This window comes from Aethalodelphis obliquidens, unplaced genomic scaffold (assembly GCF_003676395.1).
Source record: "Aethalodelphis obliquidens isolate GAN/ISIS:26980383/991018 unplaced genomic scaffold, ASM367639v1 scaffold1, whole genome shotgun sequence".
Taxonomy (NCBI): Eukaryota; Metazoa; Chordata; class Mammalia; order Artiodactyla; family Delphinidae; genus Aethalodelphis; species Aethalodelphis obliquidens.
Genome location: NW_020837945.1, coordinates 58,322,041 through 58,349,786, shown reverse-complemented (window position 1 = coordinate 58,349,786; position 27,746 = coordinate 58,322,041). Strand labels below are relative to the sequence as shown.

General features: G+C 39.5%; 1 protein-coding gene across 10 annotated transcripts in view; it reads right to left on the bottom strand.

Moving 5' to 3' along the window:
- Window positions 1–27,746, bottom strand: part of PHLDB2 (pleckstrin homology like domain family B member 2) — a 129,032-nt gene that overhangs the window by 32,849 nt on the left and 68,437 nt on the right. For 8 of the 10 annotated variants that reach the window (XM_027104395.1, XM_027104377.1, XM_027104410.1 and 5 more), the window contains exons 4-8: window positions 21,917–22,060; window positions 20,773–20,910; window positions 8,513–8,641; window positions 2,512–2,667; window positions 1,451–1,561 (exon numbers count right to left, since the gene is read on the bottom strand). In XM_027104395.1, coding sequence (XP_026960196.1) covers window positions 1,451–1,561; window positions 2,512–2,667; window positions 8,513–8,641; window positions 20,773–20,910; window positions 21,917–22,060 — 678 coding nt within the window. The remainder of the gene's footprint in view (window positions 1–1,450; window positions 1,562–2,511; window positions 2,668–8,512; window positions 8,642–20,772; window positions 20,911–21,916; window positions 22,061–27,746) is intronic. The other 2 variants (XM_027104438.1, XM_027104420.1) reach the window with 1 other exon arrangement.

The window sequence follows — 27,746 nt, the reverse complement described above, 5'->3', positions numbered from 1 at the left end:
ATTTTTATGTTTAGGTCTATAATCTGTCTCAAATTAATTTATATGCATGGTGTGAGGATGAATGGTATTGAGATTCATTTTTTTCCATGTTTACCTAGTTGATCCAGCACCACAGGCTGGACTTTCCTTTCCCTACTGGATTGTCTTAGAACCTTTATCAAGAATCAATAGACAGTATATGTGTGGGTCTATTTCTGGACTCTGTTCTGTTCCTTTGATCTATATGTCTATTTGTATGCCAGTACCACACCCTCTTAAATATTATGGCATTATAGTAAAACTTGAAGTCAAATAGTATAAATCCTCCAACTTTGTTCTTCTTATTCAAAGTTGTTTCAACTACTCTATGCCCTTTACATTTTCATATACAGTCGATTCTCATTATCTGCAGTAGTTGTATTCTATAACGTTGCCATGAACACTGAACTAGAGAATATTGAAACATTGGGTTTCTGGTCACAATATTTTCATCAACTGATTACTGCATAACTTTGTTTTATGTGTGTCTCTTTTTAAAGACATCTTATTTAATATGCAATGTTGATACATTAACATTAAATTCATAGCCAACAGCACCATAATTCATGCCTGAAAGCTGTTTATCTAACACATGTATTTTCACCATAAGGCACATCACAGCCTTCCTGCCGTTAGGAACACCAGACAATACTTCAGCACCTGTGAGCCACTTTAAACAGCAAAATCACCAAAAAGCACAAAAATGTGAAAACATGGCACTAAACGGTCCACAAAAAGGACACTTGTTTACAGTAAGAGAAATAAAACAAGAAGGCAGAGAAGTGCCTTGTTCAATCTCAGCTGGGAACATGCATGTCCATTGAGTGACTCAAAATTTTCACTGCTCTGTGCCTGTCCATCCATGACTGCATGACAAGTATTAATTTTAGGGTTACAAATGAATTTTAGTGAGCAGATGGATTCACAAATACAGACTGCATGAATAATGAAGATCAACTGCAAATTTTAGCATCAACTTGTCAATTTCTACAAAAAAATCTGTTGGGATTTTTATTGGGCCTTTGCCAGGAAGACCCACATGCAAATAATGGGAGTTCAAAACAACAGAGCAACTGAGCCAGAATGTTTGAGAGCAGTAAAAAGAGCAGAATATGTTTTACCTATCTGATGAAAAATATGATACTTTTTAAAAGAAGAAAATCAGAAAACATACAGATTTTTCATAGTTTGGATTTTCACACTGTGGAAGAAGCATGAATAAAATGTCTTTGCTTATTTTCTGTATTATAGTTAATCATTCAGAGCATCAGCTCATTAATGTGGAGGATTAAATAAAAATGTATATAGAAAATTCTTTCTCAAATTATAATTCACTATTCTTTATTAAAAGGTACTTACTTTGATGGAAGCAACCTTCCCTGAGTTGGAACCTGTGTTTTACTGCAACCAGTGCTGAAAAGGAAATACTTACTCTCTGTAACATCATTATTAAGTTATTCTTTTCTTTCACAAAATGATCTTGTTCTCTCTGAGCCTGCTGGACAATGTGATTAGCTTGCTTTTTCAATGCAGAAATTTTTTCCTGGAGGAAAAAAAAAAAAAAAAACGACCATAGAGATGTACATTAGACATTCAAGGGTTTTCCAGTCTGTCCTGGAAAGGGAGAAAAAGTGTTATAACCTGAAGCACAGTGACCACATTTCACTGATGGTAGGTAGGCAGTGATTATTACCCAGAGACGATGAGCAGTTTCTTTGAACTGACAAGCTCAAGGCTTTTCTTTACCTAAGGCCAAGTGATTCAAAATCTATTTCAAGAACCTGGAAGTCAACAGGAAATCTTGTGTTAGAATATAAATGAATTTTTGGCATCATTTTGGGAGATGCCTCATGAGAAAAAACAATGGAATTTCTTATTTAAACTGAAAGCTTAAGAAGTCACCTTCTCCATCCTCTCCCTCAACTTTATCAGTTTAGTACAGAGCACAGGGGTGCGATTCTAAATTCTGGAACAGGAGTTGAATTCTGGACTGGACATCCGGGTGCTCAGGGCTGGATGGAGGCGGTCATCTGCATAGCATTCCACGAGGCTGCTTCTAGTAGTAGTAAACTATCAGCCATCTGTGAGAACTACTGGGCAATGGGAACAGAGGCATTCTAAAAGAGACTGTTCGTAGAATTATTCTAAATCCAGTTACTATGATTGCAAAAGCAAGTAATTTAAAACAAATATCTAGATTTCTGATTTTCTCTACCTTGTTTTCACATTTCTATTCATAAATGCATCTACAGCATCAAGCAACGATGAGTATAACAAGTCTTGGTTTATCTAGTTGGGAGCACCATTTGGCATGTAAATGGCAGGCTCCACGATCTGCCAAATGTGACACGTGGTTAAACACACAAAGATATTCAGCTATAACAGATAGACAGACAGATGGACACACGCTACAGCTATGTTAATAATCATTCTTGTCACATAGCAAGGGGTATATTTTGACTTTTCACATTGAACAACACCTGGCAAAAGTACCTTTCTAGTAACAATGTTCCGTTGATATTCAGCCACTTCACGCAGGAGCTGCTGGGTCAGGTTCTCCTTTTCCTCATCTAGACGGCTCTCACGCTCAAGCTGCTGGAATTCCAGGTCTTCAAAGTGTTTGCTCTCCACATCCAACAGGTCAGCATCCTTTGGAGGAAAGAGAATGAAAACAAGACACACCAGAATAGCTGCAGCGTTCTTAATGGGAAGAAAAAAATTATTAAAAGCAAAAAGACCAAAATGTCTTTCCACTTACAACACTGACCAGGGTTAGAACATGATAATCCTCTCTCTGGAGTTAAACCCCAGAGCAGTGACTTTACGATGAAATTGAAAGGGACTGGGGTAGGGGTGGGAGGGCAGCATCTATTTCACCACTGGTTTTAGACTGCTCTGTGGTTGTAGGAATTCTTGCTTTAAATCTACCAGGTGGCTTTAAAATGGATCATGAAATATAAAAAGAATTCAATAAATAACCTAAACATTATCTGCAGACCAAAGGTGTGACATAATCTCTTGAGAAAAATTCCTGTTTTCCACAAATTTTCAAATGAAATGAGACTTTAGTATAAAGATTAAATTCAATATTCCCAAGTTGTTGACTATAAAAAAAAAAATTCAAAAGTTGGCATACATGGGCTTCCCTGGTGGCGCAGTGGTTGAGAGTCCGCCTGCCGATGCAGGGGACACAGGTTCGTGCCCCGGTCCGGGAAGATCCCACATGCCGTGGAGCGGCTGGGCCCGTGAGCCATGGCCGCTGAGCCTGTGTGTCCGGAGCCTGTGCTCCGCAACGGGAGAGGCCACAACAGTGAGAAGCCCGCGTACCGCAAAAAAAAAAAAAAAAAAAGTTGGCATACATAACAGATCAGAGGTCTCTAAGAGGAATATATGTACCTCAAATGGCATACCACACAAGGCACTGGGATGTGAGGAAGGAATATTAGAGCTTCTTTATATTTTTTTTAGTTTTTCCTCTTCTTTTACAAATTCTCAATAAATGTTCTCTAATGTACTTTCAAGTAGAGTAGTATATGTACATTATTTTAAAAGAATATATATATTTTGAGCATGTATGCAATACATATAATATATACATTTATAATATAATGTAACCTATATGTATGTATATGTAGGCATGCATGCTCAAATAATTTTTTTTTTTTTTTTTGCGGTACGCGGGCCTCTCACTGTTGTGGCCTCTCCCGTTGTGGAGCACAGGCTCCGGACGCGCAGGCTCAGCGGCCATGGCTCACGGGCCCAGCCGCTCCGCGGCATGTGGGATCTTCCCGGACAGGGGCACGAACCCGTGTCCCCTGCATCGGCAGGTGGACTCTCAACCACTGCGCCACCAGGGAAGCCCTCAAATAATTTTAATGAAGGGAGAAGTCAGCAAAAACATTTGAAGATTGGAGTTCTTAAACTGGGCTTCTGTGAATCCCTTAAAATTGTTTACAAACCTTTTTATTAGAAACAGTAGGAGCCAAAGCCTTCATCAAGCACAAAGAATGACTCGAAAGGTTAAGCACTCGAAAGGTTAACTGAAAGGTTAAGATTATTCTAGGAATAATCTTCAGGACATTTAAGAACAAACAGAAATCACAGAAGTCAGATAGTCTAGAAGAGGCATTCTCCAACCTCTGAGATGTCTGAAGACAGGAGTGAATCTGTATCTCAGCAGAGACTGCTGCATGTTGTATGAGTTGTTCTCCCATCTACTTAAAAAACAAAACCACACACACACAAAAAAACCTCCTTATTTTGGGAGCCTTTGACAGAACTGTAAATGTGGTATGTATAGAAGATTTTTTTAAAAATATGATTTATAAACAATTAATGACCATAAAAGAAAAAGGCAGCTAGGCTACATGGCTCATAGCACTACATGGGTAAAAGTGCCAGGGCATTTTTTTCAGTCGACACATTAAAAAGAGTTGGATAAATAAACATATGATAAATTAGATCTATATCAGTATTTAAACACACCACCCCTTCCCCTGGTTTTTATATAAGTGATAAACTTATATATAAGTCTTCTAATCAAATGGAATATTTTTCTATCTTCTGGAATGAGTTTATTCTGGGGATGATTCACAGAAGGACTATGTGCTACCATGAAATTACAACCAACACTATAGCAACAAGATTATTATGTCAACACAGACAGTGTATTCTCAAAGCCTAAGAACAGGAAAAACAATTTGAAAAACATATTCAGCATTTCTTAAGGCTCCTTTATATTTTAACTGGCCAAATGTAAAGTGGTCTTGGTTTCAAGTAACTGGGTGACATTTCAAGTTTATCAGACATTTCATGCTTATAACTTCTACAGGAATTAATGGATGTGGACCAAATCTAGTCACTGCTAAAGGAACTGAGACATAACACTAGTGTTATGTCTTGAAACAAAATATCTGTAGTCTTAAAACATCAGTGATATGTTTATTCATACAGGCCTCCATACTCAAGTTTTTAAGGTTTTTCAATTAAACTTGGTTTGCAGCTAAAGCTTATTGAGATAAAAATTTGAATAGGCTTTTTTTTTTTTTTTAGTTTATAAAGAATCTTCATTCAAAGTGGGCATATGGCTCACAATATATACACTATGCTAGTCAGTGGCTTACTCCACATCTGGTTAATGTGCAACATATGCTATTTTAACCACATGAAGGTCACAGAGCCATTAATTTATTTGTAGTAAATATTTAAACCACTACATGAAAATAATAGCACACTAGGCAGGAAAGTTGAAAATTAAAGCTTAGCTCAGCACTCAGATTCCTCTGGTGTAGTCATCTGATCAAGTTATCTAAACCATTAAAACGTGTGTATATAAACTTACACTGTGAAAGAAAAACAACTTGGGAGGGGAAAAACTTTTACAAGATTTTAGATAAGAATAAGAATTCAAGAGATGGAATTTGGGGGCAGGAGTAGTTTAATTGAGCACAGAATAATATATACAGGAAGCTCAAAGTCAAGTGTATGACCAGTTGAGTGAAAATTTTAACTAAACTTCTCCACTAAAAGAACATGACAAATCTCTACTGGCTGGCAAGTTCAAAGGCCAGGCGTGAAAGGAAATAAGACAGCTGTGCTAAAGAAAATTCAACGGAATTCCTTTCTTCCTTCCAATAACTTTTGAGAATGTATATGGCAGAAGTTTACATGTACAACTTTATGTTTTCTTTGCCTAGTAGAGGAACAGAAAGAAGAGACTAGACGTGGAATGGCCAGGAGAGATTACAGGAATAATCTTATGACCGCTTAAGGTCAATTTTGAAAGCAAATTTAAATGGAGCTTAGGGTTTGTTACTATTTCTCCATCTTATGTGCTACAGTCAAACACTTCTTTGCATACTTTTGGAATTTGGAAAAAGACAATGGAAATCATGTAGTACGATCTTCTCATTTTATACAGGAGGATATTGAGGCCCACAGAGGTTGAATGACTTGTCCAAGGTTAAAGGATAAACTCATTGCAGAGCTAGTGAGAAAAAAAAAAGGCTAATTGTAGATATCACTGAACAGAATTGTTTAAAGATCAAGAGACCGAAATCAACCATTCAGCTGAGTAAATACCAAAACACCACAATACTATCCTAGCCAGTCCTCTCCAGCAGATGCAAGGCTCAATTTTCTTCAGGGTTTTTTTCTCACACTATTTGTATCCCAGGGAACAATTCGATTGGTGAGCCCGTTATCAACTACATTAAACCATGGGCCATGCAATCAACATCGGATGAAAACTGTATTCTGCTTTAAAGCAATGATTTAGGGGTCAGAAGCCCAGTCATAAATCCATAGTGCTGCATGCACAGAATCATTCTACAGTTTTGGCTTAAGTATTTGAGACAGAATACAGTTTAAGAAAATGATTTTCTTCCTATTCATTTATTTTCTATTTTGTCTGACTTGCTGCCTAATGAAGTTACTTGTAATAAAATCAACTTTATCGAATCTAGCTTAAATGCCTTGGGGAAAGCTTTGTAATGAAGTGCTATTCTGAAGTGTTCGAAGTCTGAAGGGAAATGAGTTGTGATAAGACAGGAAGTTCCAGTATGAATGGACTTCTCATGAAATAAGTGAACTTTTTACTGATTAAGCCAAAGGACTGGTGAAGAGTTATTTTGGTCATCATCCTTCCCTGGAAAACAGAATTAGTAGTTCTCTTAGTATCAGGTGAACAGAAGCTAGCACGAACCAGTTTTCTCTCCTAAGGAAAGGGGTTTTATGATAAGAATTTTGCACTCTGCTTGGAAAGGAAGAGGAAGGAGTCTTTGCCTTCAGTTAATGGAATAGGCTGTCTGTATCATTTCCTTTCCTCGTTTGTAGTCAAAATTCTTGAACATATACATATTTATGAGTTATCCTATAGAATCTAACAGATTAAACAAATTAAGTAATTTGTAACTACTTAATTACAAAATAAGTAATTCATATCATGCTGACTCCAGGTTATTAATAGAATATATCAATTTTTATTTGAAGCAATATTTATGAAGAATACAAACAATAACTGGATAACTAAAGGAAGGGAAGAACAAAATACATAACCATGCTTCTGACTACATAAAGCATTATGGTGACTATGTAAAATCTTCAGCAATAAGGCAAGTTGAAAAACAGTAAACAAATATAAAAAAACCAGTTTCCCAATCTCTTTTGTGAACTGGCATAAACACAAAAAAATTACAAGCTAAAATAATTTTACAAATACTATTCTTTTTCCAATCATTTTTTATCTTAAGACTTTCAGAGCCTTGGGACACTGAGGGGCAGGAAGTTTTATCTTCTTATAGCAAATTAAGCTGTACACAATAAAATGAGTAAAGGGGAAGAAACATTTTTGAAACTTTTTTTGATCCAACATTGTAAAAAATTAAAAATATTAGAACCGTTACACTGTAGTGTCACCTGTCTGTACTGGGTACTCTTCATTCAACCTGTACAATACACTGAAAAGTTTCAACTGTAATTTTTCATAACCTAGTGATACTCAGAGATATCAAACATATTTGTATTCAAGGTCATCTTAAACATTTTCAGGGGTGTGCTATCTTAACTGACTTTTTCCCAGTTGCCCAAGAAGGTACAGACATAGCAATATGAATAAAACTAGTCTTCTTTCCTACTCATGTGGAAGCATAAGTTGCTATTGACTTAGGACTAATTACTATTAGGCTCCTTTAGAGGTCCAAGACTGTTAACGACTGCCTCTCCAGAGTCACAGTCTATTTGGGCTGCTGTTTAGAGCAAATAATACAGCTGTCAAGTGGCTATGAAATATCAAGTGGCCTTGCTAGTGTCTGCAAAACTTTCCACCTAGGAAGATAAGTATCGAGGTCGTTTCAACACTGCCAACATTAGAGATCGAAGAATAACCTGATAAAGTTCAACTAGAAGATCTATGCTTCACGAAGTTTTAAAAAATATGAAGCTTGTGTGAGAAAATGTTGAATGCCCTGCATCTTGGGTCTTGTTTGATTGTTGTGATCATGCTAATGAGTTCAAGGTCACTAAGAAGAAGAAAGGAAAAGAAAAACAAAATGATGAGTGTTGGTGGGGAGCAAATCAGAGAATGGAAAAATTTGTGGACAGGAGTATAAAATCAAGAGGAGGAAAAAAAGAAACATTCGAGGGCAAACAGGACTCAAGATGCAGCAGAGAACAGGATGCAGGGAAAGACATCAGCCGATTTAAACGCTACAGTCTTGTTGGTTACATGTCAGTAGTAGCTCTCTTTTGTTACAAAAAAGGACTTGGGAAAGGTTTTTGCATTATTAATGAGGCAAAGGATTCCAACAAGGAATTTTTCAACTGATTAGCATGGAATATATATGGTCAGCATGCATATTTCTATTTAAAACGTATCTAATGACCAGAATTTATGCAAATTTATGCTACGTGAAGGAGGAAGTCATAGGTAAGTGGAACTTAATTGAAAAAAACAAAAAAACAGAAAACAACTAGCACATTCCTGTTTGCTACTGACCCTCTTCAGTTGTTGTTGCAACTGTTCCCTCATGGACTCAGGACAATTGTCCAGCTGGGTCTTCTGCTCGGAGTAAAGCTCCTGAAGCCTCTCTAGTTTTTCCCTTTCAGCATCAAGTTTTACCTTCTCCTGAAGTTCAGAAATCAGAAAATAGAAGAATAGCGATTACCTTCACACCCCAAGCAGTCGTTAGTGAACATTTCCCAAGGATAACACAAACAAGCAAGCACACACAAACTCCAGACATCCTATGAATGTAGAAACATATCTTGTTAGTGACTAGGATAAGGGGGTATAAGCGGAAGTAAGGACAAGGGGCCCCGTTTCTGCATTCTCCAAACCCAGTCCACTCCATCGGGTATTGGCAACGACCCCTGTCCTTCCTTCCTCCCTTCCTTCCTGCCACCACGTTACAAAAGCAGGGGAAGCCACCGTCATATTGGTCAATGGTCAACAAAGAACAAAAGAAATGCCAACCGAATTCCTAAGATAGCCCTGCAAAGAGTCACTCGGCAGGGAACCAGACAAAGGATGGCGGGCGTTTACCTGAAGCACTGTCAGAGTCCAGTTTGCTGAAGACATGTGTTAAGGAAGCCTTGGCAATTATTGAAATTTTGTTCTCAGGTTAGAGGCACATTAGGTGCACAAGTTGATACCCTGGTCATGTGGAACAGTTCTAGCTCTTTGGCAAACTTCAGAGCTTAAGCAATTAGAAAATCTGCTGCCCGGGAGAGCGTCTAATTCAGACACTGAGAGAGCTAGTAAAAATGCAAGACTGACAAAGCAGCAAGAGGAAGGCATATTAGACAGCTCAGATGCACCAAACGTGTGATATTTACTGTGGAGATAAGGACTTTCCTACAATGACTGACATAAAAAATAACTGAAACATGGACCATGGAAAAAAAGAAAGGGTCAGAGAATGGAAGAAAGGAGACGATAACACTAAATCCCTCCCAAGTCACACACTCCAAAGTGACCCTGGACATTCTCCAGGGTATAACAGGCAAATACTATAATACAGTATCACACGGTCTTCCAGGGCCACCTCTTAAACTGAGAAACAAAACTTCAATGCGTTTAGTGCCAGTTTTCCCATCTTATGTTCCCTTTACAATACTCTGAACCCTTGAAGTAAATTTCAGACCTAATTCTCTCCTTGTGTAACACTCTCAACCTAAACTAAAGCACTTTAGTGGAATGGAAGCACCACCACCCTTTGACCCCTTCAATAAGCAAAATATTTACCATCACCTGACTTTCTTATGTTCACTATTGATTTGGTAGAAATAAAAGTGGCTTCTAAGCATATCACAGAAAAAACTTTTTAAAGGATGAAGATTTGAAGTAGCCCTATAAATTTACACTACTCTCATTTCTTCATCCAAATGGTCATGATTTCCTATGTAAACATATACATAGATTCTTTATAAAAGATGTTCGAGTTTAAGTCTAAAACTATATGACATCAATACTTACACAAGTACACTTGAATCTCCACTTTTGGCTTACATTTTAAAATGTCAAGGGCATTTTAGAAATGTATATTTTGATTTAGAAGCATTTTTTTTTTCTCAAAATGATTACATCTAGAAGTGAGAAAACTGAGAATCCTACTCCATATATCAACCTAAAAATGATTCTACATCTTAGAATTTAGCAGACGGTAACAAAAGTTTCCTAAAAGGGAATTCCCTGGTGGTCCAGTGGTTACAGCTTGGCAATTTCACTGCCAAAGGCCCAGGTTCAATCCCTGGTCAGGGAATTAGGATCCCACAAGCTATGTGGCCGAACAAAAAAAAAAAGAGGAAAGAAAGAAAGTTTCCTCAGTCTTTACTGTGAAGTGTGCTCACTGTGCACAGCTGCTGTGTAGGAGTGAGAAAAAGTGATGGCATCATTCACAGAATAAAGGATTCTCAAGTGTTACCTCACAGTAAAATTGAATATACTAGTGCCAGTTAGATTTAGTCTTTAGCTTCAGAATTAATAATTTTTTTCCCTTAATAAAACCAAAAATACAGAACACCTGTTGTCTTTGGCTAAGAAAATGTGTTATTTCCCTTGCGTGCAGATCTAAGTTTGCCCTATTACACAGCAAAAGAATTTTGTCCACAAAGAGTTCTATTTCTAGGTGTTGTATCACCAGAATCTGCGGCCATTCTAGTTTCAAACAGAAAGTTAAATACATAAGAAAACTATTCATTCCAATCAAATAGCAAAGATGCAAAGCCTTAAAATTTAAAATAATATTTGATAGAAAACACTGATACGATATTTAATAATATGGAAAGGCACTGGCCTAAAACACAGGTCTCAACTCCGAAGAAATAACCAAACTATCCCTCTGACGTTCTCAATTTTTAAATTGCTAATAATAAGCACAAATAGACAACTAATAAAAAGTACCTTACGTTTACATAGTGCCTTCCTTCTGAGGTGCTCAAAACGTTTTGCAATTCCATACAAGGGGGCAGTTAGAACCATTATGCAAGCAGACACCATCAGGACCTTCTGCAGCTTCTCTGTGGTTTATCCGTAATTCTGTGACCACTACCTGGGTCTCAGAGTGACAGCTCAGTGGGGCCGAAGCTAGGGCAAAGGAAGTGAGGGGAAGGATGAAAGAGGGACTAGTGGCAGATGGGCCCGGCCATATACCACACGGGGCCACAGACGTGATATCACTCCTACAAGAGCCAAAAGTAGACCACCTCTGAGCCAGAAAGAAATTAATATACCTCTCTTCTATTTACTGTCCAGGAAGTTTTCAAAGAAAAATTAGCTCTAGGCAAGCAGCTAATTAGAGCTGAAAATATCACCTTCTACAGCGAAGGTAAAATAGTTGGACAAATTAGATGACGTTCCAGGGTTCAGGGATTCTAGCTTTTTACATGTAAAATATGAACACTGGGTGTTATTCTCTTCCCCCCAGATTTAAATTAAAGTCACCTATTCTAACTACTATAGGCATAGCAATATTTTCCAAACATCAAATTGGGAGACAGCACAACACTTTTTTCTTAGGATTCATAAATTTGGTTTCAGGAAATAAATGAATTAAAATGCATTTTTAATATATTTAACAAATTTAACTTTGTGGAAAGAATAAGATTATAAGGAATCGGAACACTCCAGGAAGATCCAGATGTAAAGGGTGTATTTATAAAACAAAGACCAGAACGTGACTTCCCTAGAAACACAGACACCTCCATCATTCTCGAATTGACTTGTCCTCTCTTGATGGGCCAGCAAAAATCCAGTTGGGTCACAAGTTCATTGTAAGATTCTGTCTATTTTGCATATTTAAGACTGAGGTTTCTGGGAATTCCCTGGCGGTCCAGTGGTTAGGACTCCACACTTTCACTGCTGAGGAGGGTTCAATCCCTGGTCGGGGAACTAAGATCCCGCAAACTATGCAGCATGGCCAAAAAAGAAAAGAAAAGACTGATGTTCCTAAAGTGTATATAACGCCAAAGGTAAATTTTTCACCAGCAAATGAAAGTAAAAAGCAGTATATAAAATTGGGCCTACATCTACTTCCATGGTGAGTTGTTCATTCACTCAATGAATAAATATTTATAAGGGGAATAGAGACAGAGAAACGAGGTAACTTGATCACCGTCCTCATGAAGTGGTTCTTAGCCCTGACCACATTAGAATAAGCTGGGTGAGCTTTTAAATATACTATTTCCCAGGCCTCCACTTAGAAATCTAGGGGGTATAAGGCTAGGGAACAAGCTTTTAAAAAATCTCTCCAGGTGTTCTCATATGCAATCGGAATCACTGATTTAGTCACCCAGGATAATGCGAGAGGCAAAGGCAAAATTAATTACAATTTGATTTTTGTAATGAAGACATAGGACATTAATACAGAATCTACCGAAACTTGAAGACATTTGGCCTTAGCACCTTTCCTTCATAGTATAAAAGTCCTCTCTTACAGGTAACACCCCAAATGTAAAATTTTTACTTTTAGATTAAATGCCTCAAGTAAACCAAAAGAGAAAAAGAACTGTGAGATTCCAATATCCAATATGCTTTCAGAGAGGAATGATTCATTTCACTTTCAGAGGCAGAACGACTTGCTTCTAATCATACAAATGATCAGGAGTGGTTATAAATTTACCCTAAATAATTTGAACATGTACACAAGAATTGTCAATAATCTTGAATAAACTTAATAATCTAAGGCTTTCTCAGGACCACTGATTTCGCCAGATCTGTGGTTAAAAGACAATAATAAATTTTCTCTTTTTCTTTTTTGAAGAATGCTCCTTTATTCATCTTATGAAGTCTATATAATTATTTTTAACATCTTTATTGGGGTATAATTGCTTTACAATGGTGTGTTAGTTTCTGCTTTATAACAAAGTAAACCAGTTATACAGATACATATGTTCCCATATCTCTTCCCTCTTGCGTCTCCCTCCCTCCCACCCTCCCTATCCCACCCCTCCAGGCGGTCTCAAAGCACCGAGCTGATCTCCCTGTGCAATGCGGCTGCTTCCCACCAGCTATCTACCCTATGTTTGGTAGTGTATATATATGTCCATGCCTCTCTCTCGCCCTGTCACAGCTCACCCTTCCCCCTCCCCATATCCCCAAGTCCGTTCTCTAGTAGGTCTGTGCCTTTATTTCTGTCTTACCCCTAGGCTCTTCATGACAATTTTTTTCTTAAATTCCATATATATGCGTTAGCATACGGTATTTGTCTTTCTCTTTCTGACTTACTTCACTCTGTATGACAGACTCTAGGTCTATCCACCTCATTACAAATAGCTCAATTTTGTTTCTTTCTATGGCTGAGTAATATAATAATAAATTTTCTTTAAGTTGTATTCTCGAAGGAATGAACTGAAATTTAACTTGCTGGCTCTATCTGAATTCCAATACTACACGAAAAATTTCTGAATACCTATAAAAAATAATTTTATCACATTTAACTAATATTTGGTAAGCAGATGGTTCAAGGTTACCCTGAAAAGATGCCTACTTCATTAGTTTATTGGGTTGCCAGATAAAATAGAGGATACACAGTTAAACGTGAATTTAAGATGAACAACAAATGATTTTTTAAAGGTAAGTATGTCTTAAATAATGCATGGGACATAATTATACCAAAAAAATATTCTCTTTATTTGAAATTTAAATTTAACCAAGCATCCTATACATCTTTTCCTAATTTGGCAGCCTTATTAGCTTGATAAAGATTTTCTTAAAAATTAAGATTCATCTTTGTAATTTCCAAACTGTTCAGCATAGACTCCAGCACGCACTAGGTACTCAGGCCGTGTTTATTGAAACACTGGGTCAAGTTTGGAATTGATGCAGTGATATGTTAAAATGCATAGTACCTGAACCATCATTTTTAAGGGTAGCCCATCCAAAGTCCTCTCCATACACCCTGAGAGTCCCCTTCCTTCCAGTTCCTGAGCCCTGTGGGGTGGTTTGAGAGGCAGGCATCCTCAGAGGTTCAACATTAGGCAATTGTTTTAGACCCAAAATCACTTATCTGAAATTCTTAAGGCCAGATGTGTTCTAGATTTCAGAATATTCTGCATTTGATAGAGGTAAGTAACACTGTTCATATAGCATATACTGTATGGCATTTCCACTGAGGTCTGGGGCAAAACCCTGTAATCAAACATGTTTCTGTGTCTGCAGCTACTTATGAATATTCATATTGAGTGTGAAGATCAGTCCAAGTCAGGTTTTGAAACCAACTAAGTTTTGGTGCCAACCTTATGAAAAGTTTTTTTCCTCTACAAAACTTTTCAGAATTGCAGAGGAAAGATTACGGACCTGTGTCCCCAGACGGTTATTGCTGAAAACCCATTCTCTGCCTGCCTCTAAAGAGGCACTTTTTTTTTTTCCGGTATGCGGGCCTCTCAGCGTTGTGGCCTCTCCCGGTGCGGAGCACAGGCTCCGGACGCGCAGGCTCCGCGGCCATGGCTCACGGGCCCAGCCGCTCCACGGCACGTGGGATCCTCCCGGACCGGGGCACGAACCCGTGCCCCCTGCATCGGCAGGTGGATCCTCAACCACCGTGCCACTAGGGAAGCCCGAGGCACATTTTTATGTTACTTTCCTAGGCTTTTTTTTACCATTGGCTTTGACTTTTTAATTGCACAGTTGATGGATGTTTAGTGTAGAAAACATTGGAAAATCAGAACACTAAGGATTTACATAATCAAACAACCACCAGAAAAAAATCACACTAATCTGGAACCCTGTTGATTTAATCCCCAAATCCCATGATATATTTCCACTTCCTCTAACCAGGGAGCTAACTTTGAAATGTAAGAAAGAGGCACGGGAAGGGCTGGATCCCTTCTGAACACTGCCTGTGACTTGGCAAAGACTCTGCACTCAAGAGGCATTAACACTTTGCTGAGGAATTCTGGGCAGGCTCTGTGTCTTCCCCTGGCTCTGAAGGAAAGATGGGGAGGAAGTAACAGGTACTCTGGCAAGATAATAATGGAGAATACAATTTAACCACTTAAGACACAAAGCTATATGCTTATTACAGAAAAATTAGTCAACTAATTCAAGATTTCACCCAGGAACGTGTTGCATGGCGTAGACTGATTTAAACTTCAGCTCACACCTTTAAGTGTGTTTAGCTATAAAAGTGTGCAGACCAGTATAGCTTACAAAATATCACAACCTATCTGTGTGAGGACAGATCCTTAAACAGAAGGATGGTTTGAGCTTTGTGATCACCGTCTAGGTGATGGAAAGACTCTTCAACAATACTAGGTAAGCAGAGCCTTTCCTTAACCATTTTATTTAATTTCAGTACAGCTAACTTTTCATTGTCATATGCTAAGGAGCAGGAATGAGACAGATAATCCAAAAATAGAGGAACTGAAAAACTATTTTTAGTTCTGAATTTTTTATGTAGTCAGAAATAGACAAAGACAGAAGGAAAATGTACATAAACAAATGCAGGAACACTTTCATACTTTTCAGCACTTGCCCCTAATCAGGCTTTGCCTTGGAGAGGGGAAGTGCAGGGGGAGGGAAGCCGCTTCCAGCTTTTGCCCAAACTGAGCTTCATGGTTCTGGTGGCTTCCCCACCCCCAGTCACCAAGCCCACCAACCTAAAACAGTCTACCAGCACAGAGGTTAACAAGTCTCTCTCCTTTCTCTTACCCTAAGAAAACACTATGGATTATTGCTTACTGCTTCAAATAAACATCCCCTCTGGGTTTATGTTCGAGTCTGATACTTTTTTTTTTTTTTTTTGCGGTACGCGGGCCTCTCACTGTTGTGGCCTCTCCCGTTGCGGAGCACAGGCTCCGACGCGCAGGCTCAGCGGCCATGGCTCACGAGCCCAGCCGCTCCGCGGCACATGGGATCTTCCCGGACCGGGGCACGAACCCGCGTCCCCTGCATCGGCAGGCGGACTCTCAACCACTGCGCCACCAGGGAAGCCCCCGTGATACTTCTATTTGTTTAGGGTTTACAAGTTCATAGAGATTCTATGTGTGATGTGGCTACCGTCCGAGAACACAACAGGCAGGTGGCATTTAGCTCAGAGCCGCATGGAAACAGGTGCACTGATGTTCCTGACAGTGGTCCCCATAAGGACGGTGAAAGGTCAGCCCAGGGAGCCACTGCAAAAATGTTCAACAAATACACAATTAAATACACTGTCTATATTTTATGTTGTATATGTAATTATGTCTATAGTTTATATTTTATATGGTAGCATACCATAAATAGTGGTCACCTATGAAATACATTAATTTATACTAAATATGTAAAATAGAATGATAGCTCCCAAATCAGCTAAAAGAAACAATGCTAAAGACTGGTCTTGAGAGCCAAGGAAACAATGTCATTAACTTCACACCAGGATTTGAACTCTGAGGTGTTACTGAACTTTCTTCCTATGGCTCCAGGCCTTGTCTCCAAAAAATGAGGGCCAGGCTTACAGGATGTGCTATTGACATCTGAATTGGAGCTTCCCCAACAGGGATATCTTTTCAGGTTTTGGTTTTCTCATTCCACAGTTTATATCTGACAGCAGCAACAGGTGTATGGAAAAGGAAACGAGATCCAAAAGGGCAAAGGCCATTTCCTTCTTCTGTCTTACGCTCTGGCTCGACGGGCAGCGTGATTACAAGCCCCTGGCATGAGCACTTGGACAGACCACCCCAGCTGTCCTGAAACTTGGCTGCACGTAGCTCTCAGGCAGGTGTTTGGCTCAATGTTTCTGTTCAGACCCAGCCAGGACTCACTGTTAGCAGGAGATCCGAGTACAATATTCCCGAAGAACATCGGGCGGTATTCCGGCACCTATTATGAGCTGGATAAACAGTGGATAACAGTGCCTGCCTCTATTTCACAGGCTAGAGAGGGAAATAAATATCTAACAAGCCCAAAACAAACATAAATTATAAAATGTGATTTGTAAAAGGACTGAAAGAACAACCGAGAGAATGTAATCTGAGCTGGAAAGGGCTAGTAGGGTTTTTCTGAAAAACTAACACTGAACTTAAGCGCTGAAAGACAGGCAACCGACAAGGCATGGAATATAGGAAAGGGAATTCCAGGCAGGGCAGGCTGGTCTGCCAGGGACCTTGGCAGGGGTGGAGGGTGGGATGGGTCTTTAAACAAACAGAAGGAAGACCGCCATGAGAGTGGTGTGAAGAGGGGAGAAAGGTGATAGAAAGAGTCAGGACAGGTACGGAGGTTAGATTTATATAAAATACAGGGGAACACAAACCAGAGTGATATGACCTAATTTAAATTTTAAAAGAAAAATCACTCTGGTTGCTGTGAAGCAAACAGACTGAAGGGAAGTAAATGGAAATGGAACTCAAAAGGAAATTTTGATGATTTAGAAGAGAATGCTATTAGGGGAGATGTGGAGAAGTTAGAGTAATTGAAAAATAGCTTTGTAATCAATTAGAAGTGGGGGTGATAGAGAAAGCAGTATCAAGATCTACTTCCAGGTTTCTGTTTGGACGTATAGGTGGATAGAGATGCTATGTCCTGGTGGGAAAACTAGAGGAAGAACAGGATCAGAGGCAGGGGAAGTGTATGGAAGGCCAGGGGAGGGATGGGATCAAGAGTTCGGTTACATCGTGTTCAGCTGGAAATACCTGAGAAATATCTCAGTGGAGATATCAGGTAGGCTACAGGATATGAGTCAGAAGTACAGAATAGGGTTGTGGGCTAAAGACATACATTTGGCAGTCACCAGCATGTACATGTTATTTGAAGCCATGGCTATAAAAGAATGTGAGAACATAAGAGAAGAGAGATCTCAACAAGAGATGGTAGATGTTAACCAGAAATATTGTGGTGACCATTTCACAATGTACACAAATATCGAATCGTGTTGTACGCCTGAAACTAATATAATATTATATGTTAATTACACCTCAATTTAAAAAAAAAGTAAATGATTCAAAGCATATATCTTAATTCAGACCAATGAAAGCAAGCAGAACTTTTCTGTGGACTTCTGGGGAAGTCTGAGCTTGCTCCAGAAAAAAAAGAAGAAGGTTCAGATCAGAGACACTGTAACAACTGGCTGGATAGAGGCAGAGGAAGAAGGAACGGGAACTCGGGTGGAAAGTCAGAGAGATAAGTAAGAGAAAGAGAAGGAAAACCAGAGGAGTGTGGTACACGAAGGCAAAGGGGTGGGGGGGGGGAAGTGTGTGGTACACGAAGGCAAAGGGGTAGGGGAGGGGAAGTGTGTGGTACACGAAGGCAAAGGGGTGGGGGAGGGGAAGTGTCAAGGAAAAGAGTTGCCCCTTGTCTTGAATTCTGCTCAAGAGTCTGCTCATAAGAGGGCTGAAAAGCACCCAGTGGGTGGGTTAGGCAGCACCAGGGCTTTTAGTGGTCTTAACAGGAGCAAATCTGATGGAGTAGTGGAACAAGAATGGGAGGAATGGTGAACTAAGCAGGAGAACACACAGTATACTGAGAAAACTGTTTGAAAAGCTTGGCTACGCTGAAGAGAAACTAGCTAAGGCTATGCTGGAAGGAACTTTATTTTTAAATAATAATAATTTTAAAAAATAATAATATTGGCATACTGACAGTACAGGTCCAGTAAAGAGGGAGAGGCTGGGGGGAGTTCGGAACAGGACTGTAGACCTCTAGATGGTGGGACGGTACCCTGGGCACATCCAAAAGGACTGGTATTTGAGGGGAAGAGAGCCTTCCTTAGTTGTGAATATGAGATGCTCTAATTTCTCAGTGAAGTAGGTGGTGAGATCATCTCAGAGCCAGGGGAATGAAAGTGGACTAGAAGTTTGAACAGAGCAAAGGTATGAAATAGCCGTGCTATAAAATGGTAGAATAACTTTACTTGAGAAACAGTGAGATGTTGCCAAGCAGTAATGGGTCTCTATTTGAGTTTGGTTGTCAAGAATATGCAGTAACATCATCCAGCTCAGTCTGCTTTCACTTCCCTCATTCTCCTCTGGAATCCCTCACCCAAAGCCAGTTTTTGCCATTTTTCATATCATGTGATGACAGACAATAATCCCACCTTCCGAGACCAACTAATCCCCTAACAGCTGCATGAGCTGATTCTATACTTCAAGCCCCCAGCGTCCTCTCTCCTATGCACAGCTTCTATCAAGCCACCAAAACAATAATAGGAAGGATGGAAGTAGCCTCCTCCTTGCTTGTTTCCACTCATGTTCCTGGAGTTCTGACTCTACCTTACTTAGGTCTGGAGAATATAACACAACTGTGACTGGGAAGTGAGATTTAGCATTGACTCAACTTGCTTCACTTTTGTGTAGAATATGATGCTAATGACAGGTAGAAAAATAGACTTTATAGGTCATGTCATATGCGGGCTACACAAAGATAAACAACTACATGGATGGGGAAGGCAGACAGGTTCACAGGGAACCTGAGACCCCATTCCTATGTCCCGCAAGCTTTCCAGTATGACATAAATAGTAAAATACTAGTAAGCACCAAAACAAAAACATCTGATGCCTCCAATGAAAGTTTCTTGCTGTATCAGTGCGGAAACTTTGAAAACCATGATCCTCCTGTACGGCAGAACTAGACAATCAATCCTTCGATGTGGTTTTCAGCTTTTAAAGAAAAATATAGCTATTACCCAAATGGATTCTTTACTATTTCAAAGTCTAGAGCTCGAAGGCACATACATAAAATTTAATATGAAAAAGATGTGCATTTTAATCTTGATAAGCAGGCAACCAAGATATTGATATGTAGCTTTTAATCTGACTTCAATTTCTGACAATATCTTTTTGAGCTCATTCTCTGGCACCAAGATCAAATGCAAACAAAGAGAAGCCTAAAAAGGAAGCCACACTGAGCAGAAATCCTTTCCACATATTACCACTGGAGTTTACTCAAACTGAATTTCTTTTCTTTTTCTCAGCTTAGTGGAGAACGTGATGAGCAAGAAAGGAATGTGTTCCAGCTCACTAGTTTTTCTTTCTCAAACTGGAATTTTAATTTTTAATTTAGGCTTAGTTCAGTTGTAACTAACTCAGAATTTGAGAGGAGAGTAAGTGAAATATTTTCCGCAAAAAACAGACAAGCAGAAAAACAAAAAACCCAACTACCACCCCGAATTCTAAAAACTGCAAGTAATTCTTCATACTCCCTAGGAGGTATCGGCTAACATTCAGGTTGTGGCCTGAAATGTGTAAGCGTTTCAAAAATATTCTTTTCCAAAATAAGTGTCAGCTGTGTTTCACAGTTTTCACTCAGCAGTGTGTGAGGATCCCCTGAAAACTGCAGTGCATTTGTCAAAGAGCAGTGCACTTGCACTGAAGCCAATGGCAAGGCGAGACAGATGAAATGCATGGTTCCCATTCATCTTTTTAATAAATAGAAAAATGAAAAGAAATGAGGCAACCATATTTGAATATGTTTAAGCCACCCTTACAGGGCAATGCTGGAAAGAAGTTCCAAAGTACTAAAATGATTCTTTAAAAACAAAGCAGAATCAGAAGAGCAGAAAGGCTGATTGGAAAAAAGCAATTCACTCAGCTCAAGCAGAATAAGCTGGCATGAATACTGGCTCAAAAACTAAACAGGCTCTACTATCTTAGCATCAGCTGCTCTGCACCTGACAGTTCTTAATTTGCAACTACTTACCTCATCTTAAGACTTTTTTCCAGTGCCGCTATCTCCAGGAACATGACACACAAATCCAGAACCATGGCAATTCATACAACATTTAAATTCAATCAGATGGAAGCACCATTTTGCCTGTAAAATTTGTATCAAATATAATTTTCTTTTACCTTGGTCTTTTCACCAACAATGTTCTTTTCCAGTTCTGCTATCTTCCGGTTTAGATGATCCAAAATCTCCTTCTCTTTCATAAGTTCAGTTGTTTCTGATTTTTGTTCTCCATCCAAGAGAGCACATTCCATATCCAACTGAGGACACAAAACAAAGCTCAGAGGTGTTTCACCTTCAGAGAAATTTTCAGCTGCCCCCTTTAGAGGTGTATTTTTAACAGCTACAAATGGCAAAAAGTATTACCATTATCAGTCAGATTATGGAGCCCAGAAAACACTCCAGAGAACCCATGTGAGACTCAGGATTCCTATATGAGAAAGTGGAGAGGCCAGAATATATTTGCTAATATATTTGCTAAGCACACGAGTTATCTTCTCATTTAATTTTTCTATGATAACCCCTTTTCTGCTTACTTCTCAAGGATATTTTGCCTATTCGCTTAGATTCAAGCTCAAGTGTGAACCATCTTGGGAGCAGCCACGTCTCTGCTTGTCCCTAGAGCATGGGAAATGAAAATTATACTCAGCCCAGCACGCAAGCGCTGCATTCCTAGCAATGCCAGCAGGAGGGGCTCCCCAGGGTCTGTGCATAAGATGACAGGTGAGCAGTCCCCTTCCACACATGGGCTGACTGCATCATCCGTGAGTACAGACATGCAGATCCTTCTTAGGCAGTGTTAGCTGCTTCTTCTCATTCCATGGAGGTATTAAAAAATTGCCCCTTTCTTTAATTATGTAAATCCCCCCATAGTGCCAAGATGATACCCAACTCATACTTAACATGCTCAGAAAATGTCTGTTGGATTTGAACTTAAACGTCTAAATACATGGTACCTCAGCTGACAGATCTTGAAGCAGCTCAGAAAGCATACACTAGTTAAGACAAAGTCGGTTATATAGGACGCACATTAAAAATGGCTTCATATGTTCATCTCATTGGATGAAAAAAAAAACCCAGAAAGAAACATTAAAAAAGGCATTTCTACCCCACATACGTACCCATTTTACACAGCTACAAATTGCTCATGTTGACCTCTATGTATTCTGCCCCCCAAGGCCTGTGCCCTAATAGGCATTGATATAATTAAGCTAAAGGAAAGAAAGAAAAATGAGAGAGGGTAATAAGTGAACTTGTGGTTTATACCTCTCTGGAAGATTCCTCCATCTGGTCATTTATATCTTTGATTTTTTGTTCAAGTTCCTCGAGGTTGTTCAGAATTGCTATCCGGGACTCTTCCATCGCAGTCAACTCCTGAATCCTTTGTTCTTCACTTATACCCTCTGGGGTCTGTGATTAATCAACAAAGAAAAGGGCTAGTCACACTTCAATTCCAGAATTTCCCAGTTAATAAACCAGTCACAAGTCTAGCGTTTCACAGTCTGTGTCTATTCGGATTCTATAATAAAAGCATCCTTGTGATTTTTTTATTTGGAACTCTGCATTTTCCCATAGACCCTCAGTACATAGGGGCTTAGTTTAGCTCCTACAAACCAACTTCAGTGTACAAATTCGTGTCCTTTTAAAGCCGAAATAACTAAGAGGTTATACAGAGGAGGAAGTTGTGGTCCACAGAGATTGTCGGGACTTCTCTCAGGTTATAGACAAAGTTCAGCAGAGCAGAGAACTAGAATCTGGACTAGACTTTCAACAACCTCCTCAGGGATGTCTCTTGGGCACGCTGCTACCTTCATCATAAGCTCCATACTCTCTCCCGTCTCCAAGTGAGTACGTCTCCTACCACAGTCTCTAGAATCTCTGTTGGGTCCCACTGCTAGGGTTATCTGCAAATGAGCAAGCACTCTTATTTATTTCCTTTCCAACACAAGGTGGAGAAGAGGGACATGGCGTTTGACCTCACCTCACTGAAATGTTTCCCAAAGTTAATAACCAGGACAACACAAGTCTTTATTACTTTAGTGACCCCCCCAAATGATTTAAAGCTACACACTTAATATTAATTCACGTTTCAGTTTTTGCACTAGCACACTACTTATCAGTCTTTATCCTATGTAATGATTAAGACACTAACTGGGCCAATGCACTTTTGTGACATGAAATAGGATACTGGCCATTATTCATAAAATTATTTCATGGAAAAACTGAGATCCTTAACAAGGAATGAGAAAGTCAGGAAAGAAATTAAGTGAGAGAGGGCATACTTATACCCCAAACAGAGTGATGACAAATGCCCGGGAAAGAAAGGAACATTTAGATGATACACACAGCCAAAATATGACACCAATTATTCTAAGAAGAGAATACAGTGAATTGAAAACAGCTTCTTCTCTTAAGAATTTCAGGCTAGTTGTTTTGGATATCACCTCGTGGAGACCAGTCTTTCTGTAAGTGAAGGGGCACCCGTATTGGTATATTATTTATTTAATTTTATCTCTCTTTGAAAAAGAAGTAATTTCTTTACACCAGTAAGTCAATAATTATATAATTTCACAATTGGAAATTGGAAACAGCAGCCTAGTTAAGTAAATTATTGAAGATTACTCATTAACCACTGAAAAGAATATTCAAATTAACTAAAGAAACCATTAACATTTTGTGCTCCTTACTAAGTTCATTTAGTGTTTAACGATCCTAAAAATTACTGTAACACGATAGGCATCATGTTGGGTTCTTCATTCTTTATTCATATTCTTTATTCTTTACCCTACTTCGCTGCTCCTGAAGATTAAACCATTGAGAAGTCAAGTATCTCAGGTTGACTAGAACAAAGGTATGCAGGCCTTCCAAGCCTTGACATTTACCTTTTGTTTGTTTTTTTGTTTGTTTGTTTGTTGACATTTAGCTTTTAAATTGTCATCTTAATTCCAATATCTTATGAACTAGTAAAACAACTGCTGACCTTTCTTCACGTACAATGAATCTCATTGTCCTAATGCTTGGGTGCCTGTTTTAGGGCATGAGGAATGCCTACAACAGTGAATGGCATTCCTAAATCACTGACAAGTAATCCTAGCAGGAAAGCTTCAAGAAGGCCAGTATCCTGTCCAGTCAACGTTTCTTATTAGGTTTCAACTTCCAGCATGGTTTAAAAATATTTCTCTCACCGGTGGAAGCAAAGCATCAAAAGAAAACAAAAACTGAACAATCTGCAAAACTATAAAGATAGATAATAGTGGCAATTATATGTATCTGTACAGCTCCAAGTTTCTAGAAAATTTATCACAATAGGTATGTTTAATAATAAACAACTTGAGAGTCTGCAGCAATAAATGTTATCTAGGTAATGACTGTTTTTTATTGTTAAGTTGTTTATAAAAAGCAAAATCTTGAAGAGGCATTCTAAACTCTGGTTTGTAATAGACTGGGATGAGGATACTGTAATATCATTTATATCCAAATAAAAAAACAATAGAGAGCCAAGGGTGTAGTAGCCACTGAATAGCTTTAGTTTATGGTGACAGAGAAAAGTGAAATTTTGATCTATCCGGGTTTTTTTTTTTTTAATAGTAATGTATAGGGTACTACTGAGAGTGACGTGTTTTAATGAAAGCACATATATGTGCATTCCCAAATATTCTGTCTTTGAGGTAACTTGATACACACACACACAGAAAGGGGAGACAGTAGGGACAAGACAGTTTGCATCAACCTTTTTTCTTATTCTTTGCAGATTTCTTCTTAGAAACCTCTTGCGACCAGAGAAATTTACGAGTGTGAGGGCTTTCCACTGCAGACAGAATGATTACTCAAGAAGAGAAGAGTGGAAAAGTTTTCATCACAAGGGAAAAAAACATTTTTTGGCAAATACATGAGGTGATGGATGTTAACTAAATTTATTGCAGTAATCATTTTGCAAAATATGTAAGTCAAGTCATTAGGTTGTACCCCTTAAATTTATACACGGCTGTATGTCAATTATATCTCAGTAAAACTGCAAGGGAAAAAAAAAAGAGAAGAGTGAGCTATTCTAGGCTTTCAGCTCAGGTGGTGGTAGACAGGTTCACAAAAGCCAATTAAAATGAGCGTATTTCCAAGGTCATCTACATCTTTAAGTCTTAGGTAAAGCAAAGTCTAGAATGGTAAATCTCAGGCTTCCTAAATATCATTAACATCTTGGTTTCATTAAACCAGCTTAGAGTGCCTTTCACATTTCTCTCTTCTCCATTAATCCTACGAACACTGTACTTTGTTAAGTAACTAATCCAGTGAGCAGATTACTCAAAGAGGAAGAGCATCTAAAACAAATAATCAGGACTTCTTTTTCTTTTTTAAGATTCTTCCGTCTTCTGTCTCGAGGTAACATATGTCTGTCTTCAAAGAGTAATAAATGAAAAACCCATTGCCTCTCAGCTGCACTCTGTCTAAGCTGCCGTGTGGTACCCAGAGGTGCCCTTGATGTTCCCTGTGTCTAAAGGAGGCACAGTCTTCTATTGCATGCCACAGGGGAGCTGCTCCAAGCTTCAAAGGCCTCCTATTTCACAAAAGCATACTGGAGCAATGAAAAACATCTGTCATGATCCGCTCATTTACACCCAACAGCTTTCTTGTCAAAGCCCTCTTCAGGAGGAAACCTATTTCCCAAAAGTTAGATCTTAGAGCACACAGCTCACCACTTCAGCAAAAATCTGGTAGATCTCTGTGAAGGAAGAAAGGGAAAGACTTTAACACAAAAAGGCAGTGCAGGAAGCCCAATAGCTGATGACAACAGCTCAAATGTTCAAATGATGGGTTATTTACTTTGCCTGAAACCAACAACTTTTGATTTCTACCCCAGATCCTAGTTTCTAACAGTTGCAACTTTCTGGCAAGAGGGACAGATGTCCTATCAGAATTACTCTCCCTTGAGAATAAGCAAGGTAAACCTGGTCATTAGAAGAAAGAAGAATTGAACAGTCCAGAGTCCTGATGAATACAATGGGAGAACTCCATAGGTAGATAAGGATTTCTGACTAGGAACATTCAGTCAGAAAGTCCTGTTGCAGCCAAACAAACAAAAATAAAACCAAAGACACAAATCTCCCTGAATAATACTCCCTGTGATAAACTACCTGCAGAATTTAGTATGATAACATCTTTCTCTTAAAGAATCAGTATGTGTCCTCTTATAACAAAAATCTAATTAATGTACCTTTTTAAATTTTTGGCTCTTTGGGCATGACTGCCAAGAAATTTAATGGTCAGGGTTACTTAAATAAATTAATAAATCTAATTTATCTTTCAATAAATAAATTCTTGTGACTATGGTACCTGCTTTTTCTCTTATTTACTATATTTGGTGTTCAGACTTTATTCTAATAAAATTGATGTCTTTTATTATAAGGTCTCTTAAGTCCTTTCTAGAAAACGAGTAGGGGAATAATTTCTTTTTATTTCATAGAAAAAAACTTTCTTAACCTGTGTGAAAAATATAGCACCAAAAGATCTTCCCTGAACTCCTTTTAAGAAATCCTCAAATTTGGAAGACACTTTTAGATCAGCAAACAACTGGAAAACTAAGTAATGATTATGACTACATATAAATGTCCTATACATTGAAAAAAATCATTAATAAAGCCAAGGGGAAGACAAATCATGATAAGAGACTAATTTCCTTACCACAAATAGCTCCTACTACTGAATAAAAACAAGACAAAACATTTTTTAAAAATGGGTGAAGAGGAAGACACGGGAGATCAAGATGGCAGAGCAGGAGGAGGCCGAGCTCACCTCCCTGACGAGCACATCAAGAATACTTCTAGTGGGAAGACATGGAGTTCGCATCTCCCCACAACTAGGGCGCCTGCCGGTTGCTGGTGGACGACCTCAATGCCCAAGGAGATGGGAGGAACACCTGAGCGACTGGGTAGGACATGGGGGGAGTGAGGGGGGAGGAGAAGTGGAGGCTGGACAGGACCGGTGCCCCTGAGGGGTGGCTGGGAGCGGGGACAGGTTCCCACTCCTGGAGGGACCCTCAGGGGCTTGGAGGACCAGGGGGAGCACACCTAGCATTTCCCCAGCCCAGTTGGGCCCCAGGAAGCCTGCGGGGCTCTCGGGCCAGGTCCTCCACCTTCTGAAGCCCCCTCCGGGCTGCGCTGGTCCTAGTGGGGTAGGAGGGAAGTGGGGGGAGAAGAGGAGAGGTGGATGGGAGGGGCCCTCTGGCATCAGGAGGGTCAGGGGAGGCACGGAGAGCATTTCCCCCACCCTCTCAGCCTCAGGAAGCCTGTTGGGGTTCCAGCTCTGGTCCCCTGCCTTCTGGGGCCCCCTCCTGCCGTGTGACTCCTAGGAGCATAGGAGGGATAGGGAGAAGAAGAGAGGCCAATGGGAGGGGCCCTCCGGGATCGGAGGATGAGGGGGGAATGTGCCTAGTGTTACCCCTGCCTACTCGGGCTCAGTGAGCCTGCTGTGGTCCTGGACCTGGTCTTACAACCTCCAAGGCCAGAGGCACCCCTGGGCCCCTCCTGCTGAGCCTAAGCCCCACCCCTCCCCAGGGCCTTTTTGGGCCCTGTGGGTCTTAAGCATATGCCCCGCCCACTGCCTAAACCTCGACCCCCACAGCTAAGGCCTTTTCTGGCTTTTTTTTTTTTCTCCTCTTTTTTACTATTGTGCTCTGTTTTACATTCAGTTTGTTGTTTCATCTATATTTTTATTTTTTCATTCTTCCTAACATATTTGTTACTTTTCTAATCTTATTTTACTTTTTATTCTTTGTTATTGTTCTCCTCCTTTTTTTCCTTGTTCTTTTTTTTTTTCCTGCCCCACACAGTTTGTGGGATCTTGGTTTATGAGCCGGGGGTAGGGCCAGAGCTCCAGCAGTGGGAGCACTGAGTACAAACCACTGGACTAACAGAGAACCTCAGACCCCAGGGAATATTCATCTCAGTGAGGTCTCCCAGAGGTCCTCATCTTGGCACCAAGTCCCAGTTCTACCTAACAGCCTACAAACTCAGTGCTGGAAGCCTCAGGCCAAACAACCAGTAAGACAGGAACACAATCTTATCCCTCAAAAAAAAAAAAAAAATGAGACGACAAAAAAAAT